General features: G+C 53.5%; 1 protein-coding gene across 1 annotated transcript in view; it reads left to right on the top strand.

Moving 5' to 3' along the window:
- CCDC33 (coiled-coil domain containing 33) overlaps positions 1 to 26,339 on the top strand; it is a 101,904-nt gene that overhangs the window by 41,414 nt on the left and 34,151 nt on the right. Inside the window, exons 8-13 of the mRNA XM_081831384.1 lie at positions 1,218 to 1,309; positions 2,470 to 2,590; positions 8,519 to 8,648; positions 9,277 to 9,410; positions 10,350 to 10,421; positions 21,990 to 22,184. Coding sequence (XP_081687510.1) covers positions 1,218 to 1,309; positions 2,470 to 2,590; positions 8,519 to 8,648; positions 9,277 to 9,410; positions 10,350 to 10,421; positions 21,990 to 22,184 — 744 coding nt within the window. The remainder of the gene's footprint in view (positions 1 to 1,217; positions 1,310 to 2,469; positions 2,591 to 8,518; positions 8,649 to 9,276; positions 9,411 to 10,349; positions 10,422 to 21,989; positions 22,185 to 26,339) is intronic.

A 26,339-nucleotide genomic window follows, 5' to 3' on the forward strand; every position in this document is an offset into this window, starting at 1 on the left:
TCAGCTGTGTTCACAGCCCCTTCTCTTTCTGCTTTTCTTCCCCTGTGCACCCTGTAGTTAGGACCCCCATCCACCCTCCAAGAGCAGCTCAAGCCCAGCCCCTCCCTGAGGCCACTGCCTGGCCCCTCTCCACGCCCCCCCCCCCCAGGCATCAGAGGTCTGTCTCTCTCTCACTCAGAAATACACTCAGCCTCTCCCTCCCATGTCCTCCACTTTTCTCCTTCATCAGTGGAGCTCATTTCTCCTTGAAACACACACTGAGTTCCTACTCTGCCAGGGGCTTTTGCTAAGAGCAGTGAATGAGGTAGACATGGTCCCCGCCCCTGTGGAGCCTGGGTTCTAGTCAGACGGACAGAACATGAACAAGAAAGAAATGAGAATGAACACAGGTTATGATGAGTGGTACAGAAGAGGCAATCCAGGGGCTGAGAATGGGGCGGGCTGCTTTAGGAAGAGTGGTCACAGAAAGTCTGCCGGAGGTGGTGACATTTAAGCTCTAAAGGAAGAGAAGGAGCCAGCCACTGAGTTGCAGGGGTGGGGGTGGGGGGTCTAGGCAGAGGGATCAGCATGTGCAAAGACCCTGAGGCAGAAACAAGTGAGCATATTGGAGGGGTGAGACAAAAGAGGCTGGAGCAAAGGAGGACTTGGGGATTGGTGGAGATGCGGGCCAAGGGCAGACAGGCCAACACATGCAGGTTTTGGCCATGGATTCACTCTAAGGGCAGTGGGAGGATGGTCCTTGCTGGTCTCAAGCTGGAGAAGACATGGTCCAATTCATTTTTACAAAAGCAGTTTTTGCCATCATGTATCAAATTGCCTGGGAAAGGGGATGGGTTGGGAGCAGAATAGAGGCCAGTGATGGGGGTCAGAGAAGTAAAAGGAGCCACAGGAATCACAGCTGGGGGAGTTAGGGTGAAGGCTGAGGGGTGAGTGAGAGCCCATTTGGTGGGTAAGGGGTGAGGGCCAGGAGCCAGATCAGGAGTTGCTTGGGATGGCAGTGGAGATATATGGGGACAGAATCTGTGTCTTCTCCCTCTGCCTTCCCCTTGCCTAGCCCAGGGCCTGAAGGAGGGCAGCCTGAGCAGAGAAAGAACCAAATGAGACAGATGGAGGCAGGGATGAGCTCATTACTGGGGAGAAAGATGGCAGGTGGGTTCGCCTTGTCCCCGAGAGGGCCCAAAGCCACCCAAGGCTCACCTGCCTCCTCTCTTCCCCAGGTCTTTCTCCGCGGAGTCAACGAGCCCCTGGTCAACAACCCAGACCCCATGGTGGTCATTGCCAGGGTGGTTCCCAACTACAATGATTTTAAGTGAGTGGGGCCCAGGTGGGTGTGGGCAAGGGGAGGGCGGGGAGGGCAGAGGACAGAGGAGGGGAAAGGTTGTCATTGCCACCACAGGCCATGATTCCAGGAGCCCTAGAAACCTGCCCTCTTCAAGGCCTTTCAAACCTCCCATTGGGTCTGAGGTCCCAGGAAGTTGCCCATGGTCCCTGGAAGGGGGCAGCTCAGAACTCTCTGGAGAGGAGGCTGCAGAGGAGCCAGCATGTGGAGGAGGACAGGAGGTCCTCAGCCCCTCCAAACCTGCCTCCCCATCCCATACCCACCACATCCACAGTTCCCCCTCCTACTCTAGTGCAGGGCCAAGGCTCCAGCCAGTGGTTGTCCCCAAAGAAGGCAGCCTGTGGGTCAGCTCAGAACTTCCCTTTAACCCTGCCCATGAGTCTCCTCCTTTACCCTCCTGAGGGTCTCCCTGGCCCCAGCTGAAGCTCATGTCCCACCTCCCCAGACAACCTTTGGGGTTGGGTGGATTTGCAGCCCTCAGGAAGGGTATTCAGGCTAGTTTGGCCACTGGAGGTCACAGCACCATCTCCTGGGGGTCAGCTGTCTGCCTCTGTCACTTCCACTGACTCTGATGGCCCAACAGGACTCCAGTACACCATCTGTTGAGTTCTGATGACCTGCGAACACTCCTTGCTTGTTGGAGGAATGAAGCTGACTGATTCACTCACTCCCAGCCCTCCTAAGAGCTCAGCACACGCGCACACGCTCACACACACACCTCCTGAATCCTGCCCTTGCAGCCTCCATGCCCTGCCAAGCCTAAACTAGAACTGCCAGCCCGGGGGTGGGTCATTCTGGCAAGGACTTCCAAAGGCGAGGCTTTTTGAAGATGAGGGCAGCTGGTGCATTCAGATGTGGCCTGGGCCACAGCAAGTCATGGGGCAGGGAACCTGGGAGCTGCAGCCCATCTCCTGACCCAGATGAGCTTTCCCAAGGCTTGGGCCAGTGATCAGAAGGACCAGGGTCCATCCCCTGTCCTGGTGTCCAGGTCCCTGCCCCCTCCTCCTCTCTCACATCAGTCCAGAGCCCATCTGCATGGGAGCCCTTGGCTGCCAGGCTGGGGCACAGAGCCAAGAGCACCTGTCACCTGCAGCACTCCTGGGCTGACCCCTGTCTCCTTGCCTCCCCAGGGTCAATCAGGTAAAGCAGGACCCGGCGTTCACGGGGCTGCCCATCACCCGACTCTCCTTCCCTATCTCATCTGTGATGCATTTCGATGTTCCTCGGGTCAGCCAGAACGGGTGCCCTCAGGTATGGTTCCTGCCCCCCCACACCCTGTCACTGGGTCATACCTCTAGTGTCTCACCCACGTGTCGATTCACTCCCTCAGTCGGCTAGTCCCTGGACTATTAAGGAGTTTACTGAACCCGGCTGTGCACCCAGAGCCAAGCCTCTCAGTGCTATGGAGGAGTGGTCCTCAGGGCGCTCTTGGTCTGGTGAAGATAGGCATTACACGCATGAAAAGGTCAAACATCAACACAAGAGAATGTGTAATCTAATAATGAAGCGGGAGGGACCGTCAGAGCTATAAAAATGAGAGGAGAGAAGACACAAAGGACAAATATGGTCTGAAGCCACTGAGATGAGGTTCCTAGAGTAAGCAAATTCATAGAGACAGAAAGGAGAATGGTGGTTGCCAGGGACTGGGGGAAGGGGACAGTAGACTGTTCTTGTTTAATAGGTACAGAGTTTCCTGTTTGGGTTGATGAGAAAGTTCCAGAAATAGACAGTGGTGATGGTTATATAACATTGTGAATTGTGCATCTAAAGGTGATAAAAATGGGACAGTTCATGTTGTATATATTTTACCATAATAAAAAAAATTTTTTTTTTTTAAATTTGAGGCCAGAAGGATGTGAAGCCTGGGTGATTAGGGTGGGTATCCAGACACAAGACTCTTGAGTTTTTAAGAGGGGAGGGATGGTTCAGGGCAACAGAGCACAGGAGTGGAGATGTGATGCACAGGACATTGAATATGTTGGGGAGGGGTGTGCAGATTGTGGCTGGGTGCCAAGGAATGGCCAGATCAGTCAGTTCCCGTAGTTCACAGAGCTTGCCCCACATGATGGTCCCAATATTCCTAGAGGTCTTGAAGAACACAGGGGTGCCTGGGAAGTCCTTCCTGTTGTCTGCCCACCACAGTTCATGTCTAGCACGGCAAATACAAAATGAGGCACCCGTTTGGAGCCCCAGCCTTCGTTTAAAGGCAAGGACATTTGAAGGCTCAGACACAGACAAGAGTGATGGTGGCAGGGAGGGGTGGGACGAAGGGGGACCCTGGAGACAGAGGCTTCAAACCCAAACCAATCCTTGGCCTGATTTCCCCAGAGTCATCTCACACATGGCCCTGCATTTGCCCAGAAAATTATGAACCAATCAGCAGGCGGTCCCGAGGGGCAGGAGGCGCGGGCTGCTTTAATGAGGGAGCCCCCTCCCCATCCCCGGGCCCGCTCAGGCTGCCTTTGCTGCCTAACCAGTCTTGGTAGCAGAGGTGCCCCTAGCTACAGAGACTTGCCTCCAGTGCCTTGTGCATGTGTGGGACTCAAAGCCAGCGGTCTGGTGATGGCAGGACACTTGTTGACGTTCACTAGACAACATGGCAGTTGGGCCAGGTTGGGAACTCCCAGAAGTGAGGGACAGGGGCAGGCTTCTGTGGTACAAGGTGGGGGTGGGCAGAGCCCTACCTGGAAGGGTACCAGTCAGCAGCTTACATACTCCCCTCCTCCCTCCCCTTTCTGCGCTTCAGCCTCCTCACCTCAGTTGAGGGATGGTGGTTGGATCAGGTAATTTCTAGGACATCTGGAGTCGCTGTGATTTCCCACCAGCTGCCCACCATGCCAAAGCACTGCGGCCAGGGATTTGAGGGCCTGGCACAGCTGGGTTTGACCCCTGCTCTGTGACTTACTAGCTGCGTGACCTTTCGCAGGCTTCTCAGTTTCTCCAATTCCAGATTCCTACCTTTACTGTGCTGTTAGCACTTGAAGGACTCACTTGTGCACAGCGTCCAAGCCCAGGGTGGAGGCTCAATGGGCTCCGTCCCTTTCAGAGCTGCCCCTCCCCTAGTGTCAGATGGCCCCTGAGGCCAGTCCTCATTACTTTTGGCTACAGTAACCCCATGGACTTGAGCTCTAAGCATATTTATTGTTACACTTGGCGAGGGTTCCGCACCTAGGATGCTGCCAGAATTGGTAGATGCACCATCTCAACAGCGTCCTCAGGACCTTTCCAACACCCCTGAATTGCCATCTTCAGCTGCTTACCAGCTCGTGGAGGCAAAATGTTCGGGGCACCCCATCCAGACATGACCAGGACCCAAGAGAGAGGGAGCCTCCCCTTCTCACCTGTGGCTTTTCTGAAGGGCTGGAAACCTCCCACACGCAGCCCCTCCACAGACCTCCCTTCTCGTCTCATTGGCCAGAATTGGGTCACATGCACTTCTCTCAGCCAATCACTGAGGAGGGGTGTGGCATCACCGTGCGGTAGCTAATGTACACAGGTGTGGAGAAGCTGGGGCCACCGGGACCAAAGCGGGTTCTGTTGGCCACGAGGGAGGGAGGGGAATGGTTGAGGGGCATTAGTGTCTGCGTCACCCCTCTGGGAGCCTGGTGATGATGGCAAACCTGGTCAGTGAAGGGAGGGTTGGGCCGTCGGGCCCGAAATCGGGTGGGACTTAGGAATTACTCCTACCCTGCCTCCCGCACCTTTGTGGGGGGCCGTTGCGCAACAGGCTGTTCCTGTTGGCCTGCCCTCCTTAGAGAACTGAGGCAGAGCTCCTGGCCGATGAAACAGAAGCAGAGGAGAAAGAAGTTGTCTGTGCCCACCGTCATCTGCCCTGTCTCAGTCCCCATGGCCATCGGTCCCCAGGCTCTCACGGGGCCCCTTTCCGTCCCACAGACCTTGCCCTGGTGCTGGCCTCATCTCTTGCGTGGACCACCGCGGCGGCCTCCACTCAGGCCCCTCCCATTCAGCCTGTGAGCCCTTCCCCTGGACCCCTGACCCTTTCACGGACAGGACGAAGCCCTCGCTGGCAGCCAGGTACACAAGGCCTCATCCCCCGGAGCCCCCTGGCTCACCGCCCCAACCCCGACAGGCTTTCTGCAGGCACGGCACTCTGGATGCGCAGCTGTCCTGCACACGCATGCTGTCCTCTCTGGTCTGCCAGCCTTCCTCTCTGCTGCCCTCAGCCTAGCATGCCCCCCTCCCTCGGGTCCTCCCTTCCCCCAGTCAAGAGTCATTGCTTTCTTCTCTGACATCCCAGCTCCCACAACCCACAACTTGCTTAGACCTCCACATGGATCACAGACATGTGTGTGTGTGTCCTATCACCTGGGAAGATGGTGAGCTCCAGAGGGGACAGGGTCTGACTCTAGCTCCCCCATATGCCCCGCAGCACCCCTGAGGTGTAGAGCAAGGAGAAGCCCCCAGTCAGCACTGGCTGAGTTCAATTCAACTTTCATCTTGACGGCGAGGTATCCATTCTGTCCTTCAGCCCACACGACAGCCTCCAAGGCATACAGCATAAGACATTTCCCAGCGGACAGAGACTTCTTGGGTTCCAGGGAGGGGAAGGGACTTGCCAGAGGTCACGCAACAAGGTTGAGGCAAACCTGGGCCCAGAGCCAAGGTGTCCTAACTCCCTCAAGGGCCCCCAGCATCAGCCACCAGCAGCTACCCTTCCCAGGAGGGCAGAGCAGGCAGTGGTGGGTCTGGTGTGGATGTGGTGGGCCCAGGGGAAATGGAAGGAGGGCCCATGGGCCCATGTAATGAAAGCTCTGTCCCTAGGGAAGGCAGGTCTGCCTCAGTGGCCAGGGGTTAATGGCTTTGCTGAAGATCACAGCTGAGGGCTAATCACATTCCTTAATTCCACAGCCCGCCGTGGCCTTTCCCATTAGCCTCTATGGTCAATGGCTTCCCCGCCCCACGCCCTGCCCCCCACTCCCCCCCCCAATCCACACATGCCACTAACACCTTCACCAGGGCCCTGGCATCAGACTCCAGAGGTGGTTTAACCTTGATTCCTTGCCCTTCCCCCCCACCCCCCACACACAAGAGAGGCTGACCCTCTCTCCCCAGTTGTAGGTCTGAAGGGATCTCTCTTGGAGGACTCATCCTGGGAAACCATTCAGGGAAAGACCTGTCCTTCCTGAGCAGTCAGACACTATTTCTTGTTTAGTAGACTCCATTTAGACACATTAATAGGCCCCCAAGAGGACAGCTAGCATCCATTAAATAACCCCCCTTCCAGGGTGGGAGCAAGAGATGGGGCCAGCAAGGGACTGAGTCACAGGTCCTCCTTGAGTGCCTCGGGGCCTGGCAGATGGTCCAGGCTATGGGGAAGCCCCTCTGGCACTCAGTGGGGTGGCTCTGGGATGGGCATGGTTTGGGGATCAATCCTGAAAGACCATTCCCAAGGCCCACGGAACCCGGAAGCAGCTTCTCTAGCCTGGCCTGGTGGCCAAGTGGCTGTCCCTGAGCTCCCTCTGGAGCCCATTCTCAGGAACAGTCCATCACCCCAGCCCCTGTCCCTGTGCTCAGGACCCCTGGCCCCCAAAGTGACTACAGCCCATGTCCCCAGGGGCAGAGGCCGAGGCAGACACAGCTGAGCCTCGGGTGGGGCCTCAGCAAGAACCAGAGCAGGCACATTAGTGTGACAGGCATCAGAGCCCTGCCACCGCGGGGGGAGTGGACCCACACTGATATTTCGAGATCCTGCATCAATAACTCCTGGAGCCAGTGGTACATTTGTGCTGACCTTTCCGAGCAATGACTGGTTCCTGCAGGGGAGTGGGAGGTGGGAGCGGCTGCCACTCTTGCTGACAGCCCCTGGCTGGGGACAGAGGCAAGGCGGCCTCTGGGGGAGTCTGCACCGATGGCCCCAGCCCCTCCGTGTGTTGGGACCGTGCAGGGCTGCTGGCTGTGTGTTACATGCTGATGCCCTCATGTTCCATTCCCCAATCCCCACCTTCCAGCCTTTGTAGATGCTCGGCCTCCTCCACCTGCAGTCCCCCCTTGTTCCAGGCATCCTCCACCCTTGCCATGCTTGGAACCACCATCCACCTTTGTCTTGGGCGGTTTTCCCAGCCAGAAGATCTCCCTCTTTCCCTTTGCCCTGACAAATCTTACTTCAGAGCCTTCCTCTGCTCCTGCTTCCTGCAAGACGGCTTTTGTGGCCATCCTCGGGAATGTCTCCTGTAGCCCCTTATTTGGGGGCTCTGGTCAATGCTGTCTTGTTTCACTGTTTAAATATCACTCACATGTGTGCCCCAGCTGCTGACTTAGTGTGCTATCAAGTCCCCCGAATGCCTGATGGCCTGCACTTCAGACACACCAAGGCTCAGGTTTCTGAAGACCCGCTGTGGCCTCTGCATCCTGTGTGGGGCAGAGAGGGGCTGGGGACAGGGTGGAGGGCATGTCTCCTTTGGCATCAATGACACCCCCAGCCATGGGGGTGAATACTAGTGCAGCTCTTTAGGAAAACCGTTTATCCATGGTCAGTCAAGTGCCTTAAAATGTATGTCCTTTAATTCAGCATTTTCATTTCGGGTACTTAGGAAATAATCTGAGACACAGAGATCAATGTCAAAGAATATTCAATGCAATGCTATTCCAGGAAAACACACGAAGGGAGAAACCTGGGCACATGGACATGACAAAGTATCCTACAGCTGCAAAGATCACGGATACCAAGTGTTACTTGTGACTCCGGATATGCTTAGGTTTGCACAGTAATTGAAAAATGTAGGATGTTAGGATGACAATTACCTACAAAATAGGCTTAGGAAAAAACTAGAAAGAAACACAGTCTTAGGACAGTTGTCTTTAGTGGAGGAATTTAAGATGTTTTGGGGGGTGTTTGTTTTTGGTTTTGTTTGAAGTAGGCTGTACACCCAGTGCAGAGCGAACTTGGGGCCTGAACTCACGACCCTGAGATCAAGACCTGAACAGAGATCAAGAGCCAGACACTTAACTGACTGAGCCAGCCAGGCGCCCCTAGGGTTTTTCTTTTTAATCTTTCTACTTTTCTGTATTTTTCCAAAATTCATTCATTACACGTATGTCGCTTTTACAATTGGGACAAACATTTGCAACATATGTAGACACACAGACGGATATATCTGGACATCCCTTGATTTGGGAGAAGCTGTGGCCCCACCGCCTACTCCCACTGTCTCCTTTCAGCTGTCCAAGCCTGGGGGACCCCCGGAGCTGCCCTTATGGAACCAATCCTTCCTCTTCCAAGGCCGAGACGGAGCCACCAGCTTCTCGGAAGACACAGCCCTGGTGCTGGAGTACCACTCCTCGGCTTCCAGTGAGTGCCCCTTGGTGCTGCGCAGGGGCAGCCATGCGTCAGGACATATGTAAGAAAGGTGCTCAGGCCACCTGCCTCTGCCCCCTGCGGGGATAGGTGAAGGGGACCTGGTTCCCAGTGCATGCAGACAGGTGGAGGAGCACCTGGCTGGCTTCCTTGTCCTCGTTCCTTGGCACGGGCCAGCACACATGGGTCCTATTTCCATATTAGATCCATTCATTTTTATCACACCACTATCCCTCCCCATGTACCTGTCAGGGAGGAGGGAGGGATAGATCCCCGCAGGGCTCACAGCATAGAGGGGAAACCGGATTCAGAGACCAGCTGATCCACGGTCTTAGAGCCACATGGAGAGAGTAAAGCCCCCAAGGGCAGAGACAGAGGAGATCCATATACGTACCCAGAAGCTCAGAATATGTTGAGAGTTGGTCTTGAATTCAGAGAGCCCTAAAGAGCAGAGGAGGAGGAGACTTGTGCAGGGCAAGGCCAGGGGCAGGAACGTGAGGTGTGGGAGAACTGGATGTTGGGTACCAAAGGATGGGGCCCCTACTGGGGCCTCTAACGCTGGGACCTGAGGGGCTTGGGGTGCGGGCTTTGGTGGGAATCCCAGCTGGTCCTCCCCCTACAGTGAAAGGCAGTGAGCCATGGACCCTCAGCAAGCCCCTGGGCGTCTCCGTGTTGCCGCTAAAGAGCCGTTTGTACCGCAAGATGCTGGCAGGGAAGGGTCTGAATGGGCTGCGTGTGGAGAGGCTCCCCATCACCGTGAGTGCCCCCCCCGATCAGAGCCTGTGGCAGGTGGCCTGCTCCCGCCCCAGCCCACCCTGCTTCGCCCTGCCCCACTGACGCCAGGGACTCTGGCTTCTCCAGCAGCTTCCACCAGGGCCCTCCCCACGGAAGCCAAGCACCGTCAGGTATAAGGAGCTCCCCCGAGCTCCTGCCCTGAGCAACGTGAGGAGAAACACAGGGAGGTTCCACGGGATAGTGGCAAGAGTTCAGGCCTTTAACCAGAGAGACCTGGGTTTAAATCCTGCCTTGCCCTAGTTCTCACTGTGCACTCTGGGGCAAGTTTCTTAGACTTTCTGAACCTCGGAGTGCCCATCTCTAACATGGGAACAACATACCTGTATAGGATCTCTCTGTATGACAAGAGAGCCAAGAGCCCAGGCTTAGAGCCTGACTGTCTGGGTCCAAATGCTGGTTCCACCCCTTCCAGATTACATGACCATGGAAAAATTAAAGTCCTGGTGCCTCAGTTTTCTTGTCTGTTAAATGGGTTCCCAGTAATAGAATTTTTCTTATAGGGTTGCTGTGAGATTTTTTTCTTTTAGGAAATACATGTAAAGTACTTAGAACAGAATAAGTTCTCAATAAGATTTAATACATATTATATCACCATTTATTTCTATGCCACCTTTTCCCCTAAAATGCTTCTGGCCATCCTGATGTAATAGATGTCAGTAAATGGGTGTTTCCCCACTCTGCCAGGACGCAGGTCTGGAAGTGCCAGTCAGGTCTTCAGTGGAGTTGAGAAGGGAGGTTCGAGGCAGTGAGGGTGAGCAGAGGCAGATCATTCTGCCTCCCTCTCACTCCCCAGGCAGAGCCCCTAGCAGGCCCCTTCTTGGGGAATCCAGAGCAGTGGGCAGATCAGAGGCAGAAGCCGCCCTGGCCAGCATGGGCTGACAGCTCCCCTCTCCTCCCCAGGACACCAAGCTGAAAACCATAAATGGTGAGGCCCCCACAGTGGATATCTCCTTCCAGCTGCTTTCCTCTGAGGTGAGGCTGCGGGGACGGGAAGGGCAGGGCCTGGCAGCCACGTGTCAGCTCCCAGAGCCCCGCAGCATGTTCCAACCTCCTTCACAATTGCTGGCCTCGTTCAGGGGCTGGGGCCAGGGGCTTCTGGAAGGAGGGGACTGCTGCTTTGGAGAGAAATGTCTGAGGGTGATTTGAAGCTCCAGAAAATGAGACAAAGCTGAGATTAGGAAGAGGAGAGTTGAGAGCAGAGGGCCACCCAGACCTGGGAGTCAGCGTCTAACCCAGCCCAAGCCAAGCCTGGCTCACTGGGATCAAGGTTCTACAAGGGTGAGCTAGGATTTCAGCTTCTCTTGCTACGTAACAAACTACCACAAACCTAGCAGCTTAAAACAATGCCCATTTATGGGCTCGCACTTCTGTGGGTAGGCAGTCTGACACGGCATGCCTCAAATCAAGATCTTGGCAAGGTCACACTCCTTTCTGGAGGCTCTGGGGAAGAGTGTGCTTCCAGGCTCATTTAGGTGGTCATCAGAATCCAGTTCCCCACAGTCGTGGGATCCAAGGTCCCTGTTTCCTCGTTGACTGCCAACCAAGGGGCCCCTCAGCTGCTAGAGGTCACCTACATTCCTTCTCACAATGGCCCCCTCCATCTTTCAGCCAGCAGGCATGTCAAATCCCCCCCACACTTCAAAACTCTCTGACTTTCTCCTTTGTCAGCAGCCAGAGAAAACCCTCTGCTTTTAAAGGGGCTCATGTGATTAGGAGAGGCCCACTCTGAGAATGTCCCCATCTTAAGGTCAGCCATGCCATGTAACATAATCACAGGGGTCACAGCTCATCATAGGCATGGGTCCTGGGGATTAGGGTGTGGAATCTTGGGGACCCGTTTTTGGAATCCTGCCTACCACAGCTTGGTTGATCCAAGTGGAAAGATACCGCTGGCTGAGCCCTGCCTGATGGATGGGATCTCTTCCTCTAGACAACTCTCCCTGGACTCTGGGTCCCGGCTGAACCCTGGTCATTTGGCTCCAGTGCACCTGGCCGGCACCTACTGGAATTCTTCCCCTTTTTGGTCTGTGGTGCTAAGACAGGCACAAAGCCGGGAGGTGAGCAGTTCAGGACCATGGATGCCTGGGTCAGCCCCCTCCCGCCAGCTTCCCACACCAGGAAAAATCGCCACCAGCACTGGGGTAATACTTGGCCCTGTGACCTTACCCATGGAGAACACAGGGAATTATATGGTGTGGGGTAAGAGGCATGTATCTGGAAATATAGCCACCTGAAAATGTGTCCCTAAGGCCTCTGGTGAGTACCTGGGACCTCCCATCAGCACTTCCCCCTGTGGAATGTTCTGCATCGTCTTCTAATTCCTGATTCCTCTTTCCTGATGAAAGAGAGTTTGTTAGAGACAGTCTGACACCCCACCCTCACCCCCATCCCCACCACCACACCAGGTGTAGGACCAAGAAGGTACTGAGAGGGGAAGACACAGAAGCAGCAAAAGACCCCAAGAAAGAAGCAGGGTCCTTGGAGAAAATGTCACCAATTTCCCAGGAGGAGCTCACTCCTCCACGGCCTCTTCTCGGGGTCTAGAGTCTATCAGTGGCCCCTCCTGTCCCTTCCTCACCTCCCCCTGTCTTCTGTCCCTTCCCAGGGACACATGTGTCCTGAGGACCGAAAGGAGCATCAAGTGCCCCTGGTCAAGCCACTGGGGGACCCAGGCAGGCAACAGGCAGGTGGACAGGACACTTCCCCGGTTGCCCAGCGGCTAGGCACAAAGGTCTCAGTGATGAATTATTCACCGGAGCTGTGCTAAGTGCAGAATTAATCCCTTTCCTTCCAGCTGGCGGCCTCACTAAATTATCCCTCCAAGTCATGCGGGAAAACGCTGCCGAATTCATTTAGCGGCTGAGTGTTTTGATCTGGGCCTTGTGATTTTAGCTTCCCCTTCCCCCCGCCCCCCTCCCCCTGGAGGCGGGCGGAGGGGGAAACCTTTCAGTAATGGATTTCGGAGAAGAAAGGAAAAGAAAGGCATCAAGATTGGGTGTGTACCAGGAAAATAGTACTAGAGGAAATTCAGATTCTGCAGCCAAGCATTCACCACACACACAGTTCCACACACGCACGCTCTCTCACACCATCGTGTGCGAATACCCACATTCGGACAGTCCCATATGCACAGACATGAACATGTGGGCACACATACACCCCTTTGCATGGGCACTTAATACACACACACATGCTCACACACACACATGCAGACTGACACACAGATGTTTTCACACCCGCATTGGCATACACAGAAGCTACATCTGTTTGTGGCCCAACTGTTCCTTGGTGACACTATCTGTGAGTTGGCCAATAACTGACTCACTTTGATTCTAGAATCCTGAACTCCAATTTTGGAGCTAATGTGGTGGGCTCGGCATAGATTCTTGCAGCCAGGGCACCCAGCCATTCATTCTTTTATTCCACATATATGTGATGAGGACAAGAATTTTGGCCACCCTTGTGGATTTCAATGAGAAGAGGGAGGGTCCGGCAGCCATGGAGCCCATCTGCCTTGAATTCACCCTCATCGGGCTTGGACATGGCTCTCTGCTCACATCTGAGCCGTTTTGGCATCCTTCTCTCTGCGGGGTAGTGAGAGCGTGCTGAGAATTGATGAACAGGTGGATGGCCTGGCAGCTGAGTGCAGAGGGCCCATCCCCAGCTCCATCACTCACCACCGCCATCACCGTCACACCACCCATGTCCTCTATGCCACCGCAAACATTGGGCACCTGTTATGTAGCAGATACTGTCCCAGTTTTAGGGATCTTACATGTCCTCATAAAGCTTGCGTTCTTAGAGGGCAGGGAGTGTGGACCAGACAGTGAGCTAGTCAGTTCATGAGCAGACAGCAGCTCCTGGTAAGAGGCCTGACGAAACCCAGTGAGAGCAAACACCTGACAGGTTCTGAATTCTTTCCCTCTTACGGTTCCACCTAAGACGCTGTTTGCAAGTTCATGGTGGAAGGTACCTGGCCTTCATGTCTGCATTCCAGCCTGGGGAACCAGCACCATTGCTTCTTCCATCTTTTAAATCAAACACTGCTCAAAGCTCCATGAGCCACCGCCGCTGGAAGCCTGGGATCTTAGAGTCCCGTGGACACTCTGGCTGTGGGGGAGGCTTGGGTAACGGGCCTCTCGGGGCCCCTCACCCATGTGACTAACAATTCCATCTTGAGGGCAATTCCTTCCCTGTGGTCAGATGGGCTACTGAAAGGTGATGCTTTGGGAGAAATAAATATGCATGCCCTATTTGGGTACCTCCCTCCTGAGGACACATCCTCTTTCTCCTGAGCCTCCGAGGGACAGACAGGTATCCTGGTTAATTGAGGTTTGGGTGAACACTTTCTCCCCCACCCACTGCTTCCACATCACCCATTCTCAGAGCTCTGGGAACAAGAGCATTGTGGAATTTCCGAATAGAGACCACAGAGGTGTCTCTCAACAGCCCACCCTGGACAGGATTGTCCTTGACAATGTCCACCACAGGTGGTCTCACTCTTGCTCTGCCATGACAGGAAGCTCACAACCACCGGATGTACCCTGTCCCGTGGCTCCGTGGCCACAACAGATAGAAATGACCACCCCACACTGAGCCCACACCCTCTCTGCACCCCCAGGCTCCTGGCTTCTCCATCTGGGGCTGCAATGCGACTTTAGCAAGCCTCCCCTGCTGGTTGTGGGGACACTGGCACGTGGTCAGGCATCCAGCATGCTGGCTGGCCCACTAGCCAGCAGAGCCTGCAGTTTCTGTGAATGTGGAATGAAGTGGTCTCCTGGTTGGGGATATTGTGCTTGAAGCTGGTTCTGCTGGTGATGGGTTAAGCTTTTTCCTCTGATGGGACTTCTCTACAGGCACCTGCTGCTTAGAGTGATCTGCTTGAAGCTAGAGTTGTGTGTGTAGATGAGCACGTGAATAACTACACATAGATTCACAAAAACTAAAAAAATGGACACCTGCCTATAGACAGCCAACTTCCCTTTATTGTAAATACAGTGGGGGTTGGCCTTGGGGGTCCATTCAGCTCTAAGAATCCATAAGCCTATGGCTACTCCACATATCTATATACGAATAACCCTATCTCTCCTCCATTCTCCCTCTGATGTTGGCCTCTGCTCTTTGAAGAGTGCGATCTGGTCCCCCAGGAGTCTGTGCTTCTCCAGGCTAAGCAGTCTGCCTCTTTTAATGAACTGGTGTCAAGATCCCGCAGCATCCTGGGTGCCCTCCAGCTTGCAGGCAACTTCTTTGAAGTGAGGCCCACACTGAGCAGGTTTCCTAGGCTGACCCATGTGGATTGGAGCCCAGCGTGCACATGACAGGTGCTCACTGTGCCAGTCCCTGCCTCCTCACATGGAAACGTGCCCCCTGCAAGGTGGGAAAAGTCTACGCAGTTGTCTGGGTGTTTGGCAACAGTGTGCCTTCTCGGGCTGGGATTTGGAATCCAGAGTCTTACCCAGGCAGGGCACCAGGGCACCAGCCACTCACATGGGTGGCTGCCTCCTTCTTAGCCCACAATCCTGAGGACTTGCCCATGGGTTTCCTTGGATTTTGGCATAGGGTGGGTGCCTTTGAGGAGAGAAGGAGGTGGCACTCGCTGCTACCCCCTGAGGAAAGGGGCAGCTCCCACAGTCCTGTCTGACCCTCCCCCTTCCCTGTTCTCACAGGGAGAGGCGGGGCAGGTCTTCAATGCCATGCAAAGGGCTGCCTGGTGTTTTTATTCAAATCAGTTACAAAGCTCTCTGGAGACCAGACCAAAGTGGGGACAAGTGGCTGTTTAACAGATGTGGAGGGGAGGGCAGGGGATAGGCAGAATCATGCTGGCTTTTGATGAATTTTTATAAATTTCTTTGAAAGCCACATATGAAAACCCTGGCTGGTCTTCAGAGAAGCCCCAACACAAACCTGCCTCCATTTCCCCACCAAGCGCAGCTGCTTGGAAGGCCCAGCGTTCAGGATGGCATGAGAATCTCCCTGGCTGGTTCTGTCCTCTGGAGGGTTCTGTCCCCACCCCCAAGACTCCAGCTCTGAAAACGCTACCGCAAGGATGATGATGGATCCAGAGAAAAAAGATCCTTTCCCCTCCCACAACCTCACAACACCTTGCCTGTCTTCCCTTCCACTCCACAACCCCTACACAAACAGTGTGCATCCCCAGGTATGGGTTTGAATCCTGGATCCTGATCTTAGCCACCCTGAGTCCCACCTTCCTCATCCACAGAAGGAAGTTGTGATCCCTACCAGCCAAGAATGTAGTGAAAATGGAATGAAGGAGCATGTGTAAGTGCCCAGCCCAGTGTAGTTGCTGACAAAAGTGCTGAACTCATCAGAGATGAGGACAGGGCTCCTGGGGGAGGGGAACAATGGAGCCTTGCTAATCCATCACTCGGCGCCCGCCCCTCATGACAGCCGTTCCACCAGATTCACATCCATAAGGACATCAGGAGGCCTTGTCAAGTGCTGAAGATAAACATCACCAGCCCCACATTTGGTCTCACAGCAATTTTTCAGGGAATGAAGAAATGGAGAAGAGACAGACAATCATCTCTCTAGAGGCCAGATTTGCTGAAGTCCCCCGTGTACCCTGCCTTGAGCTGGGGGCTGTGGAGGAGAAATGAAGACCTGCTTCCTGCCCTGGGAGTGGGCAGGGCTGGACCATACTGCCATACTGCAGACTCATTCCAGATGCCTCACCAACCACAGGACTCCACTGCCTTGAGAATGTGAGTCCGTGACTCCCAGCCAGAGATGGAATGTACTGAGTCAGGATACAGAGATGGCTAAGGAAGCTGGACCCTCCCCTGGCCTGCTCTGCTCTCCCGTGAGCCCAAAGCACAATTGGTGGATTGAAGAAGGGGGAGGGGAGGAGAGAGGGCAAAACTTCCAAACTATTCAGAGAGAGGGGGCTTGGGTTTCTCCCCATCTCAAAGCCACCCTACCATAGCCTAGACCTCTCTTCAGCCAAACCAGATGCACCCCAGCTCCACCCAAGTTCATTCAGGCATGAATTCATTAGCCATTCTTTGGATCCCTAACCTGTGCCAAGCAGTAAAGCACCCTGACAGATCGTTACCACCCATCTTGCTAAGCGTTCTGGTTGAAGTGCTTTGGGCATACAAAGGTCAGGGCAAGAGTCACAGAGAAAAATGGTTTGAACTCTGCCTCAAAGAGTGGCTTGAAAATTGGCAAAGCAAGGGTGATTCAGGCAGAAGGAATCACAGATGCAAAGAAATGGAGGCATGACGGTATCTGAAGCACATGGGACATATGGAGGCTGTTGTGGGGAGTGAGACTGGAGAGTTAGTTGGGGCCTACACCATGGAGGGCCTGGATGCCAGGATTCAGGGTTTAGACTTTGGCAGTGGTTCAAAGTGGTTCGAAGCTAAGGAAGGTCTTTGGGCAGCAGTAAGACGTGATCTGACCTATATACTGGAAAGCTCTCTCTAGATGTAAATGGGGGGACCCAATTGGAAAAATTAAATGCAGAAAGCCCAGATTCCAAACTAACAAGAGTGAGCCCACAGACTGTCCAGTGAGCTATGGGCAAGGCTCTATTTAATACTAAAATCCTTGCCAGAGTTTTTAAATATCCGTATCACTGGCACCCCTCCCCTGACCCTGCAACTTGCTTTCAGATTAACCCTCTGAAACCATTTTCTGGAGAATGAAATATGGCCCCAATGAGGATTAACACTCAGACCCTTCTTTGCTGGCAGACAGACTCAGAGCTTCAAGCCCCACTGCAGCTGCAAGACCATGCAGGATGCCATAATGAGGCTTGCGATATGCATGGGAGGCAGCAAGCCCTCTTGCAGGGCCCCCATTTTCTGAGCCTCGCCTTCAGCTGAAGAGATAAGAACCTACAACTGGGGCCACAGGAAATGACAAAGCAGTGACTGATCGGGGAGCTGCTACACAGGGCTCATTATGGTGCTTGCCAGCGGGCGAGACACCCTTATCAGGAAGAAAATTGCATCAGGCCTCCTGAATTACTAGCGATTGGAAGCAGATTTCTTGGGATGCACTTTGTTAGATACCTAATGAGCGGGATACAGGCGGGCAGAGCCCAAGGCCGGCGGGGCGGGGGACAAATGTCTTTGTTAAACAGAATTTGTCAGTTTCCGCTCCGGGTTCCCTGGGGAGGGTTCAGGGCCAGCTAATTGAATTAAGAGCATGTGCGCTCCCGCGAGAAGGCTCAGGGCGGGGCGAGAGGCGGGCAGGCCGGAAGGCGGGCTCTTTCAGCACCAAGGACAGCAGCTGCATCCTGGCTAGTCTGTAATTGCCGGGGCAGGCTGGAACTGTTGCATTTTGCATAATCAGGGATCTAGGGGATGGAGTGGGTAGGAGGGAGGCAGAAGATGTTAGGGGAGGAGGAGGAAACAGGTGACCCAAGAAGCCTCGAGCCTGTGATGCTATTGGCCTGGTCTGTCTCAACAGACTGTCCTCTGCAGGCAACAGCAAAGGGCTGAGAGGCATGAGGAAGGGGAGTCTGCTCTCCACCATGACATTCACGTGGTGTGGGGCAGCTGCGGCAGCACAAGGAGTGGTGGGCTGCGCAGCGAGTCTGAGCCAGTACATGGCTGTGCATTGGTTTGAGCTTTCAAGGTACGTCTCCAATTACAGCCCTAATGAAGCAGGACATGCTGCAGCCACGGAACCACAGAGTGGAGGGGCCACTTGTCAGCCCCAAGCTGCCTCAGCCATCAGGGCAAGGCCTGCCAAGTAGAAAAGCAAACAAGCAGGCCTGTGGGGTGAGCTAACAGCCTCCACCCCCACCTAGAAAAAAGGAGGAGAGCTAGGTAAGCCTGGGCTTAAATAGGGAGGAGTTAGTCCCCAAGGCCCTACCCTCTCTTCATCCTCATTTTAGCATTATCCCCCTCCCCCATCTTCCACCCTGACTACCCACCATTTCGATCAGCCTTGCCCCTTCTTGTAACCCCAGACAAGCTCCTTTCCCATGAGAAGCAAGGAAGAGAGGGCACAATTGCCTCCCCACAACGTGGGCAGACTGAAGCTGAGCAGTCTGAATAGGCAATGTTAAGGAGAATTTAGGCACTGTGTGGGGTATTGTGAGCCTCCTTTCCTCACATGACAAGAGCAACTGCCTCTGGCCCTCCCTTTGGGGCTTCTACTGTATGGGAATCTAAAGATTTTTCTATAAAAGTCACCGGCTCACTTGCCCCCAACTCCCAAGCCAGGATGGATTCTGGCAAAGTTGATTAGATCAGGGGATTAGAATTGTGGGCAGGAGTCCTGCAAGGATGGGTGTGGGAGGTGGGGAGGTACTAGCATGAAGCAGCTGTGGGAACAGATACAGCCCAGGGCCAGCCATGGAGAGGGCAGAGCAGAGTAGATCCACTGAGTCTTGCAAGGGCCCCAGGAAGAGCAGCTAGGGGTCAGAAGGAGCAGAAGAGTTGACATCCATAAATATTCTGCCTTTCCTTCCCTCCTGCTGAGAACATCCTCCCCCCACAACCTGCCTACCAGAGATTGACAAGGTGAAGTCACTGGTCTGGACTCAGGGGTCAGTGTCATTTTAATCTTATCTTTGTGATGAAAAATTAAATGAATTATACATAATAAATTTCAGAATCCACGTAAAAGTACCTGGTGAGTGTATGTGAGGGTGATCTAGCTGCAACATCTCTCACCCCATTGATCACCAGGGTTGATTCAGCTGGTCTGGCTGGCTAAGCAGGTGTCCCCTTTCTCCCTTACTGCTCTGCATGCATCCTTCCCGAAGCTGTGCTCTGTAGATAGAATAAGACTGTTCTTCCATCAAGGGTGTATGAGTAGCTGCTCTCCCCAGCTAGAACCTCCAAATAACCTCTCAAGGTCCAGTTGTAGGAGAATGTAGACTAGTCAAGCTTCCAAGACACCAGACACATCTAAATGAGGCACCACATGTGACAAACTGCCTTTCTTTTGAAAAAAAATTTTTTTTTAGTACCTGGTAAGTGCCCAGCTCCGATTGGGGCCCCGGACATGTCAGCTCTGGGTCACTGAGTTTATCCAGCTGGTGCTGGGCCCACACAGGATAGATGTGAGGGAGACAGGCAGTGGGGGAAGGGACTCCCTCTGCAGTGTGTCCCTGCTTTCAGAGCTGATGGGGCACCTCTGGAGACCTCTCCCTTGATTTCATTACTTCCACTTCCTCCCTTAACTGGATTAGATGGCAGTCTATGAAATCCAGGGCAGCGAGATTGGCTTTCTGCCTGGAAATGAGGAGAGATGTCATTACAGGTCCTGAATCAGCATCTCGCCCCAGTCCCAGGGGCCACCTGGTCAATAGGGAGTTCATCTTTGCCCCGGAGAGCTGTTCTTTCCTTCATTCTCTCCTGTACCCATCTACCCACGCATCCATCCGGTATGCATTCTATAGTTCTCCTGCTCCAGCCAGTCTGGTGTTCAGCTGTTCTGAGCAGGAGACACATGTGGTGCTTTTTCCTATCTAAAATGCAGAGACAACAAGACAACCCCAAACCACCTGACTCAGATGTTTTACAGAGCCACTGGTGTGTTCAGTGGGGAGCCTCTCGATGAATCTCACTCTATCTAAACCATAGTCACTGGGAGAGGCAGGTGAGAGAGATAACCATGCCTAAAGCCCAGGGACAAAACAGGCTCAGGAGTTTTGGTTATGAAGTACAATAGGTGCCAAAATCAGCCTCAAGGTCACCCAATGCTTCCCCTTCTCATTCCAAGAATCAATATATAGCTGCTTTCTCTCTGGAATCATCTGTCCTTGTACCCATCTGACAGGGTAGGTGGGAGATGAGGCCCAGACTAGACTAGATACCTCTGTCCTTGCATGACTATCCCTTACTCTACTGACATAAGCCTGAAAAGACTTCATGTTAATGAATTTCTGCATACCAAATTTTATTTTTTAAAGGCTTTTATTTTATTAGAGAGAGAGAGACAGACAGAGCAGGGGGAGGAGGGGCAGAGGGAGAGGGAGAGAATCTCAAGCAGACTCCCCACCTAGCATGGAGCCTGATGAGGGGCTCGAGCTCACAACCCTAAGATCATGACCTGAGCCAAGACCAAGAGTCGGACACTTAACCAACTGAGCCACCTAGGCACCCCATGAACTTCTGCATACAAAATTTTGTTTTAAAAGGGGATAAAGGAATCATTATTTAAAAGATCCAAGTGGTAAAGTGAAGGGTCCTTATCCTGATTCTTCCGGTTCATATGTGTGGGTTTTTATATAGAATATCCACTTCAAGGGAGGCCCACGCATACTTTGTTCTTCCTCTGTTTGTTCAGGGTCAGACATTCAGGCACCTCTAACCCTGAGCACATCCTGTGGTGGTTGGCACTGTGCCCATTGCTCTGTTTGCTTCTAGCACAGATGGTGGCATATTTATCTGCTATGTGGCCAAGACAGAATTCCAACAACTGATGTAGGGTAGAAGCTGGTCATCTTTGAGGTCCCTACAGCCTTTGAACAACATGCACGTGTTAGGGCTAACCATGGATTTCCAAGAGAGCTTTAAAGTAACCTCTCCTCAAAGGGAGCATCACACATGTCCCTAAGCCCAGGGAACTTAAAGTTTGGGCAGAAAAACAAAAATGGCAAATGAGCCTGGAATTAGAGAACAGTGTGAGAGCAGAGAGAGCCAGCTGCTGGGCTGGAAGATCCCAGAAAAGCTTTGAGCAAGTGTGGGTGGAGGCCATCAAGATTTCCTAGAGAAGCTGGGATCTGAGTGCGGTTGAGTTCTAGACCAGCAGAGATGAGAGCTGCAGTCATGTCAAGGGGAGAAGAGAAGAGGAAAAAGAACCTGGGAGCACAAGGAGGAGGCCCAGCAGAGCAGAGAGAGAGGAGACTGTTTAACAGGTGATAGATGGGAGGCTAACAGCAGACATGGAATGGAAAAGGAATCTTCCCAGCAAAGGGTGTCAAAGGAGCATGGCGATGTTCGAGGCTCTTGTTACTGCACCAAATGTGAGAGTCCTGGATGGCATGGTTTGTTTATTTCTGTGACAAATAGATTATTGAGCACGTAACAATGAGGCAGACACTGGGGATAAACAAAGTCTCTACTCACATGTCGCTTGCACTATAGTGTGAGGATCAGAGGGAGGCAGACAGTAAACAAGCAAAATCAGTTTTTGCAAGTTTAATTTTCTGGTAGAGTTAAGTACTATGAACAGTAAAATGGGATAATGTGAATACAGTGTATATTGGAGGAGGGGTGACTTTAGAGAGGATGGGCCTCTCTCTTGAAGGCCAGGGTGTCTCGTCTGGGCTAAAATCTGAATGATGAGAAGAGGACAGCCGTGTAAAGACCCATGAGGCTATCTGCGCAGAGAGCACAGCAGGGGCAAAGGCCCTGAGGCAGGAAAGGCTGGCTTGTCGGAGGAATGCCAAGGACAGTGTGGTAAGGCCCCAGGGAGCAAGGGGGCAGGTCGTAAGTGGTAGACAGGAGCCAGGCATGCAGGGCCTCCTGAGCCATGAAGAGGAGAGGCTTCGGGGGTCTAGAAAAGACATTTGTGGTAGAAAGACAGAAATTTCTTTGCACCTTCTCTTCCCAGAAGCCGGAAAACTTCTTGACACCAAACAGCAGCCAGGTTCTGCCCATCCTGGACCCCAAGATCTTAGATGAGAAGCTGGGTACCATCCGTGAGTCCTGGTCCAAGGCCACGGTGAGCTCTACAATGGATTCCAGCACATCTACCTCTCAGGAAACAGAGATAGAGCCTCAGGCACCCAAGATGTCCCATGAAATGGTGAGTGTCTCCACCCAGTGCTGGGAGAGGAAGAGCGGGGACAGGGGTCACGGGGAAAGGGTTTGACTGTCACCAAGTTCACTCCTCAGGTGGCAAGGAGACCTCCCTTCAGGCACACTCTGTTTGTGACTTACCTCCAAGCTAAACTGGTGGAAGGTGTGGATTCTTCATTTTACAGTTTCTTCACCTTTCGAATGGAACTCCCACACAATCTCCTTCAAAGCAAACCCTTGCAACACTTGTAAGACAGGGATCCATTGACTCAAGTAGAGATCAACCCAGAACTTTCTCAGGAGCACGTCCCATGGGTAAGGGGAAGCCCCTCTGAGTCATTAGTTTTAATTTCTCAAAGAGGAGATTGGGGCTCAAAGAAAAGAGGATACCGTCTTTGGTCACAGGGTCTGTGTCCTTGGTCATGGGAGCTGCAGTTGACCAGATGCTGGGAAAGGGTTGGTGAAGGTGGCCAAGGTGGTGGCTTAATTTGGCGAGGGGTCAGTGCTGAGTCCTGGTCCCTTAATGCAGAGAGATAAAGAACAGGCCACCAAAAGACAGTCCAGTCGAAGTCCCCACTTGGGTACCAGGGGTGAATTCATGTGTGGCTTCCTCCCTTCTTCCACAACGGGTCCCCTGGGGAACGCTGCTCAGAAAGATCCTGAGGAAAGGCCCCAGCCAAGGCCACTGGCCCCTAGGGAAGCCCTGGGGCTCCCCCTCTCAGGATCTGCCCCTCTCCACCGACGGCCTCCGCATCTTCCCCTGGCACTTCTGCACATTTCTGGAACATGTGCCATCAGATTAATAGGAAGGGTTGCTGTCTGCTGGGTGTGCCCAGGATGCTCCCACATGGACTTAGCCTGCCCACCCCAGAGCAGGTGCCAGAGCACCCATGGGCCACCTTCTACACCCCCTTCTCTCACCTCTGCCCCTTGGGAAAGCAGAGCTCAGGGCTAACTTGCAAGCTTAGCTCTCAACTGGGTTAAAAATGAACATGCAGACCTTGTCTTTGGAGACTTTGCAGCATGAATAGTGCCTGTGGTCAGTCTTCATCTTTTCGTAAGGATTCAACCGTAAGAGATGGTACTAGCCTGCAGCATGTTAGCCAAGAGCAGGAACTGTTCTTGAGCAAGAGGCCGAATAACCATTATGAACAACGGAGGGGAGGAGGAGAAATAAGTGGCCCAAGGGTACTAAGACAAGATTCTGGAAGGCTTTGAAGGTGTACAAGGGGGCTTAGGGATCCCCTATACCCACAGGCTATCAGAGCAGCTGTGAGTTGGGTGCATGCGTCCAGAGAAGCATGCCCCCTCTGGAAATCACTTAGCACTCCTGTCGGTGGGCTGGTCCCTCTACCTTCCCCCTTCCTGGGCACCTGGCAAGATGGTGGTAAATACTTACTGGGCCGTGTGATGAAACCCCTGGCTAGACAGCAAGGCCATCAGAAAGAACTTTAGAGGGAGTCTAGTCCAGTCTCCTAATTGATGAAGGGTGGCAATGAGGAAGCCCTAAAGTGGGGTAACCCTGCCCAAGGCTTCCTGACACCACTCTCCCATGCTGTCTTGCTTATAACCAGATGAAAACAGGTAGCTGCGGAGGCCTGCGTGCCCATCCCCGCACTGTTGAGCCAACCTGACACCACTGGGTCCCTCAGACACTCATGCAGTATTCAGTACACTGGGCCTGCCCTTATCCCTTGCCCATCATGGCCTGTGTCAGGCCCAGCTTGTCCCCTCCTGGTGCCTGATTCTTCTTTCCACTCCATTTTCCCTCCCAACCCTGCCTTCAGTCCCCCAACCCATCATTTGTCCCTTCCTCTCTCTCTCTGTCTCTCAGCTCAGATTTACCATCTGGCTTTTCCCACCTCTGATCCTTTGCCCCAGTTGGGTCCTAGAAACCCAGCCCCCAGCCACAGCTCCTACCCACTCGCCAGAGCTTTCAAGGACCAGGGCAGGACCCAGACATCCATATGGCCAGCAAAGCCCCGTCCCAAGCAATAGAACGTGGGTGGGTACCAACAATGTGCAGCTCCGTGAAATCACAGGTAGCCACGTAGCAATGGGTCACTGTTCCATAGCAACCACACAAAATTATATAGCAATAAATGAGCCCATGCAAACAAGAGACAGAGTGACAAGCAGGAGAATGCAGGCAGGGAGTGGTGGAGTAGAGTCGCATATCAATAGAGCCCCACCATACAATACTACTCCACAGCACTTGATGATAGGACACATGAACACAGAACATGGGAGTGAACACACAGAGGGTAAGCTGCAGACAGAGTCACAGAGCAGAAGATACTCGGCCACCACTGGAACATCTGGGTGGCAATGGCGCCTTCACAGTGTGTGACTCCTGGGCATGCGGTCAGCAGAAGAGCCTGGGGGCAGGGCAGCTGGCCCCCGGTGACATGGCCGTGGCTGAGTGCTGAGCCAGCGATGACCTGCCTCCCTCTTCTCCCCACCTCTGTGTTCAGGCTGTGAGCCCCTCAGCTGCACCAGATTCCTGGAGGGTGTTTGTCTGTCTGGTCTTGTAGCGCAGTCCCCAGAGCCCAAGAGACAATTTTACCTCTGAGTCCCTCCAGAGCCTACTCTGGCTTAATAGGAAATTGAGCATTTTCTGGAGAAAGGAGCACCTTGGGAAGGGAGAAGGGAGTGGAGGGGACGTGGGGTCTGTACCCTCTCTGCCCCAGGGGCCAGTCCCAGCTCTGTAGCCGCCATGAGCCCCACCAGGCTCCCTTCCCCTAATGCACCCTTGGGTCCACCTTTGTTCCCAGCTGCGGTCCAGCCAGTTCTTCCATCTCAGACTGGTTTTAACACATGACTTTCAGGTGCCACTTTGTCCACGTGGTGCAAAGCTCCTGTCCCGAGTGGACCCCCTGGGACCAGGGTCCGCGGATGTGGTCTCGGGTCAGATGTAGGGCTTGGCAGGGCTGAAGGAAGCCTCCACCTCCCTTCTGAGCAACCCAGAGAGTCTTTTTTGGAAGAGGTGGGCTTTTGAGTGTGAAGAGTGCAACGTTAAAGAGTCGTCTTGAACATGGTAACTCCCAAACATTAAACAACTTGCAAGCATTCCCCTTCACCCCCATAACCCCCCTCCCCGAGTCCACCTCATGCTGAGCCAGGCAATGTCAAGAGCAGGGAAGATGAGGGGTTGGTTCCATTCACAGAAGGCTTATCAAGCACCTGCCTTGTGCCAGGATTCCCCATTCCCCGGGCAGCAACCTCAGCAATTCCTCCAGCCTGCCGGAAAACCAGAAGCCCCCACCCCTGCCAGGTGCCCAGTGCTGTGTCCAATTCTGCAGGGGGAAGGATCGGGGAGGAAGAGGCCAAGGCCCTGAGCCCTGGACTTTCTCAGCAGGCAGGAGCAAGCTACACTCCAGGAAACAACAGAGCGACACCGAGCAGACGCACAGGAAATATTTGGTGAGGGATAAGTGGCAAAGCGGCATGGCCGAGACCCTTTATCTTTTTAAGTGCCACACTTACCCAGCATTGCTGGGCACACCTAGTGAGTCCTCAGGAAAGAGAGAGAGGAGCAAGGAAGGCTTCCTGGAGGAGGGAGAAGTACTCAGTTGCTATTCAAGAAGTGTGTGTTCAGTGTTGTTTGTAGTGCAGAAATTCTAGCACAGGGTCTTTATCCTCTTCTCTCTGGCTCCCTTCCTCCATTCGCCCCCCACACACCTCCTTTTTCCTCCCTCTCTCTCTCTCCCCACCCCCCATTTCTGCCTCTCCCTGCTTCTGCCTTTCTTTGGTTTTCTCAATTTCTTTCTGATTCTCTGGCTTTCTCTCTCTCTCTGACTCTGTTTCCCTCCCCCCTTCCCTCCCTCCTCTCAGCGGAGATTTGTGGCAGACCAGAGGCCCTCATACCAGCAGATGAATAATTGACAAGGGTTGTTTAAAGATTCAGTGGAGTTTTTCCAACCTCACCACACTGGAATAACTCATTTCTTTCATTCTCTCTTTGAAAGCCTTTTCCCCCTCCCTCTATCTCTCCCCTTCCCCTATCCCCATATGCCAGCCCCACTCTGAGCACAGCTTTTGTCTCTCTCCATTTCTGAAGTCTGCTGGACCCCAGAATGATCCCTTCATCCTCATTTCCTTAACTTCACTTCCCCCACTGTACCACCCCATTTGACCTCTCCTAATGGTGGTAGGTTGACTT

The sequence above is a fragment of the Leptonychotes weddellii genome, chromosome 9 (assembly GCF_054177405.1).
Source record: "Leptonychotes weddellii isolate Sample4059 chromosome 9, ASM5417740v2, whole genome shotgun sequence".
NCBI lineage: Eukaryota > Metazoa > Chordata > Mammalia > Carnivora > Phocidae > Leptonychotes > Leptonychotes weddellii.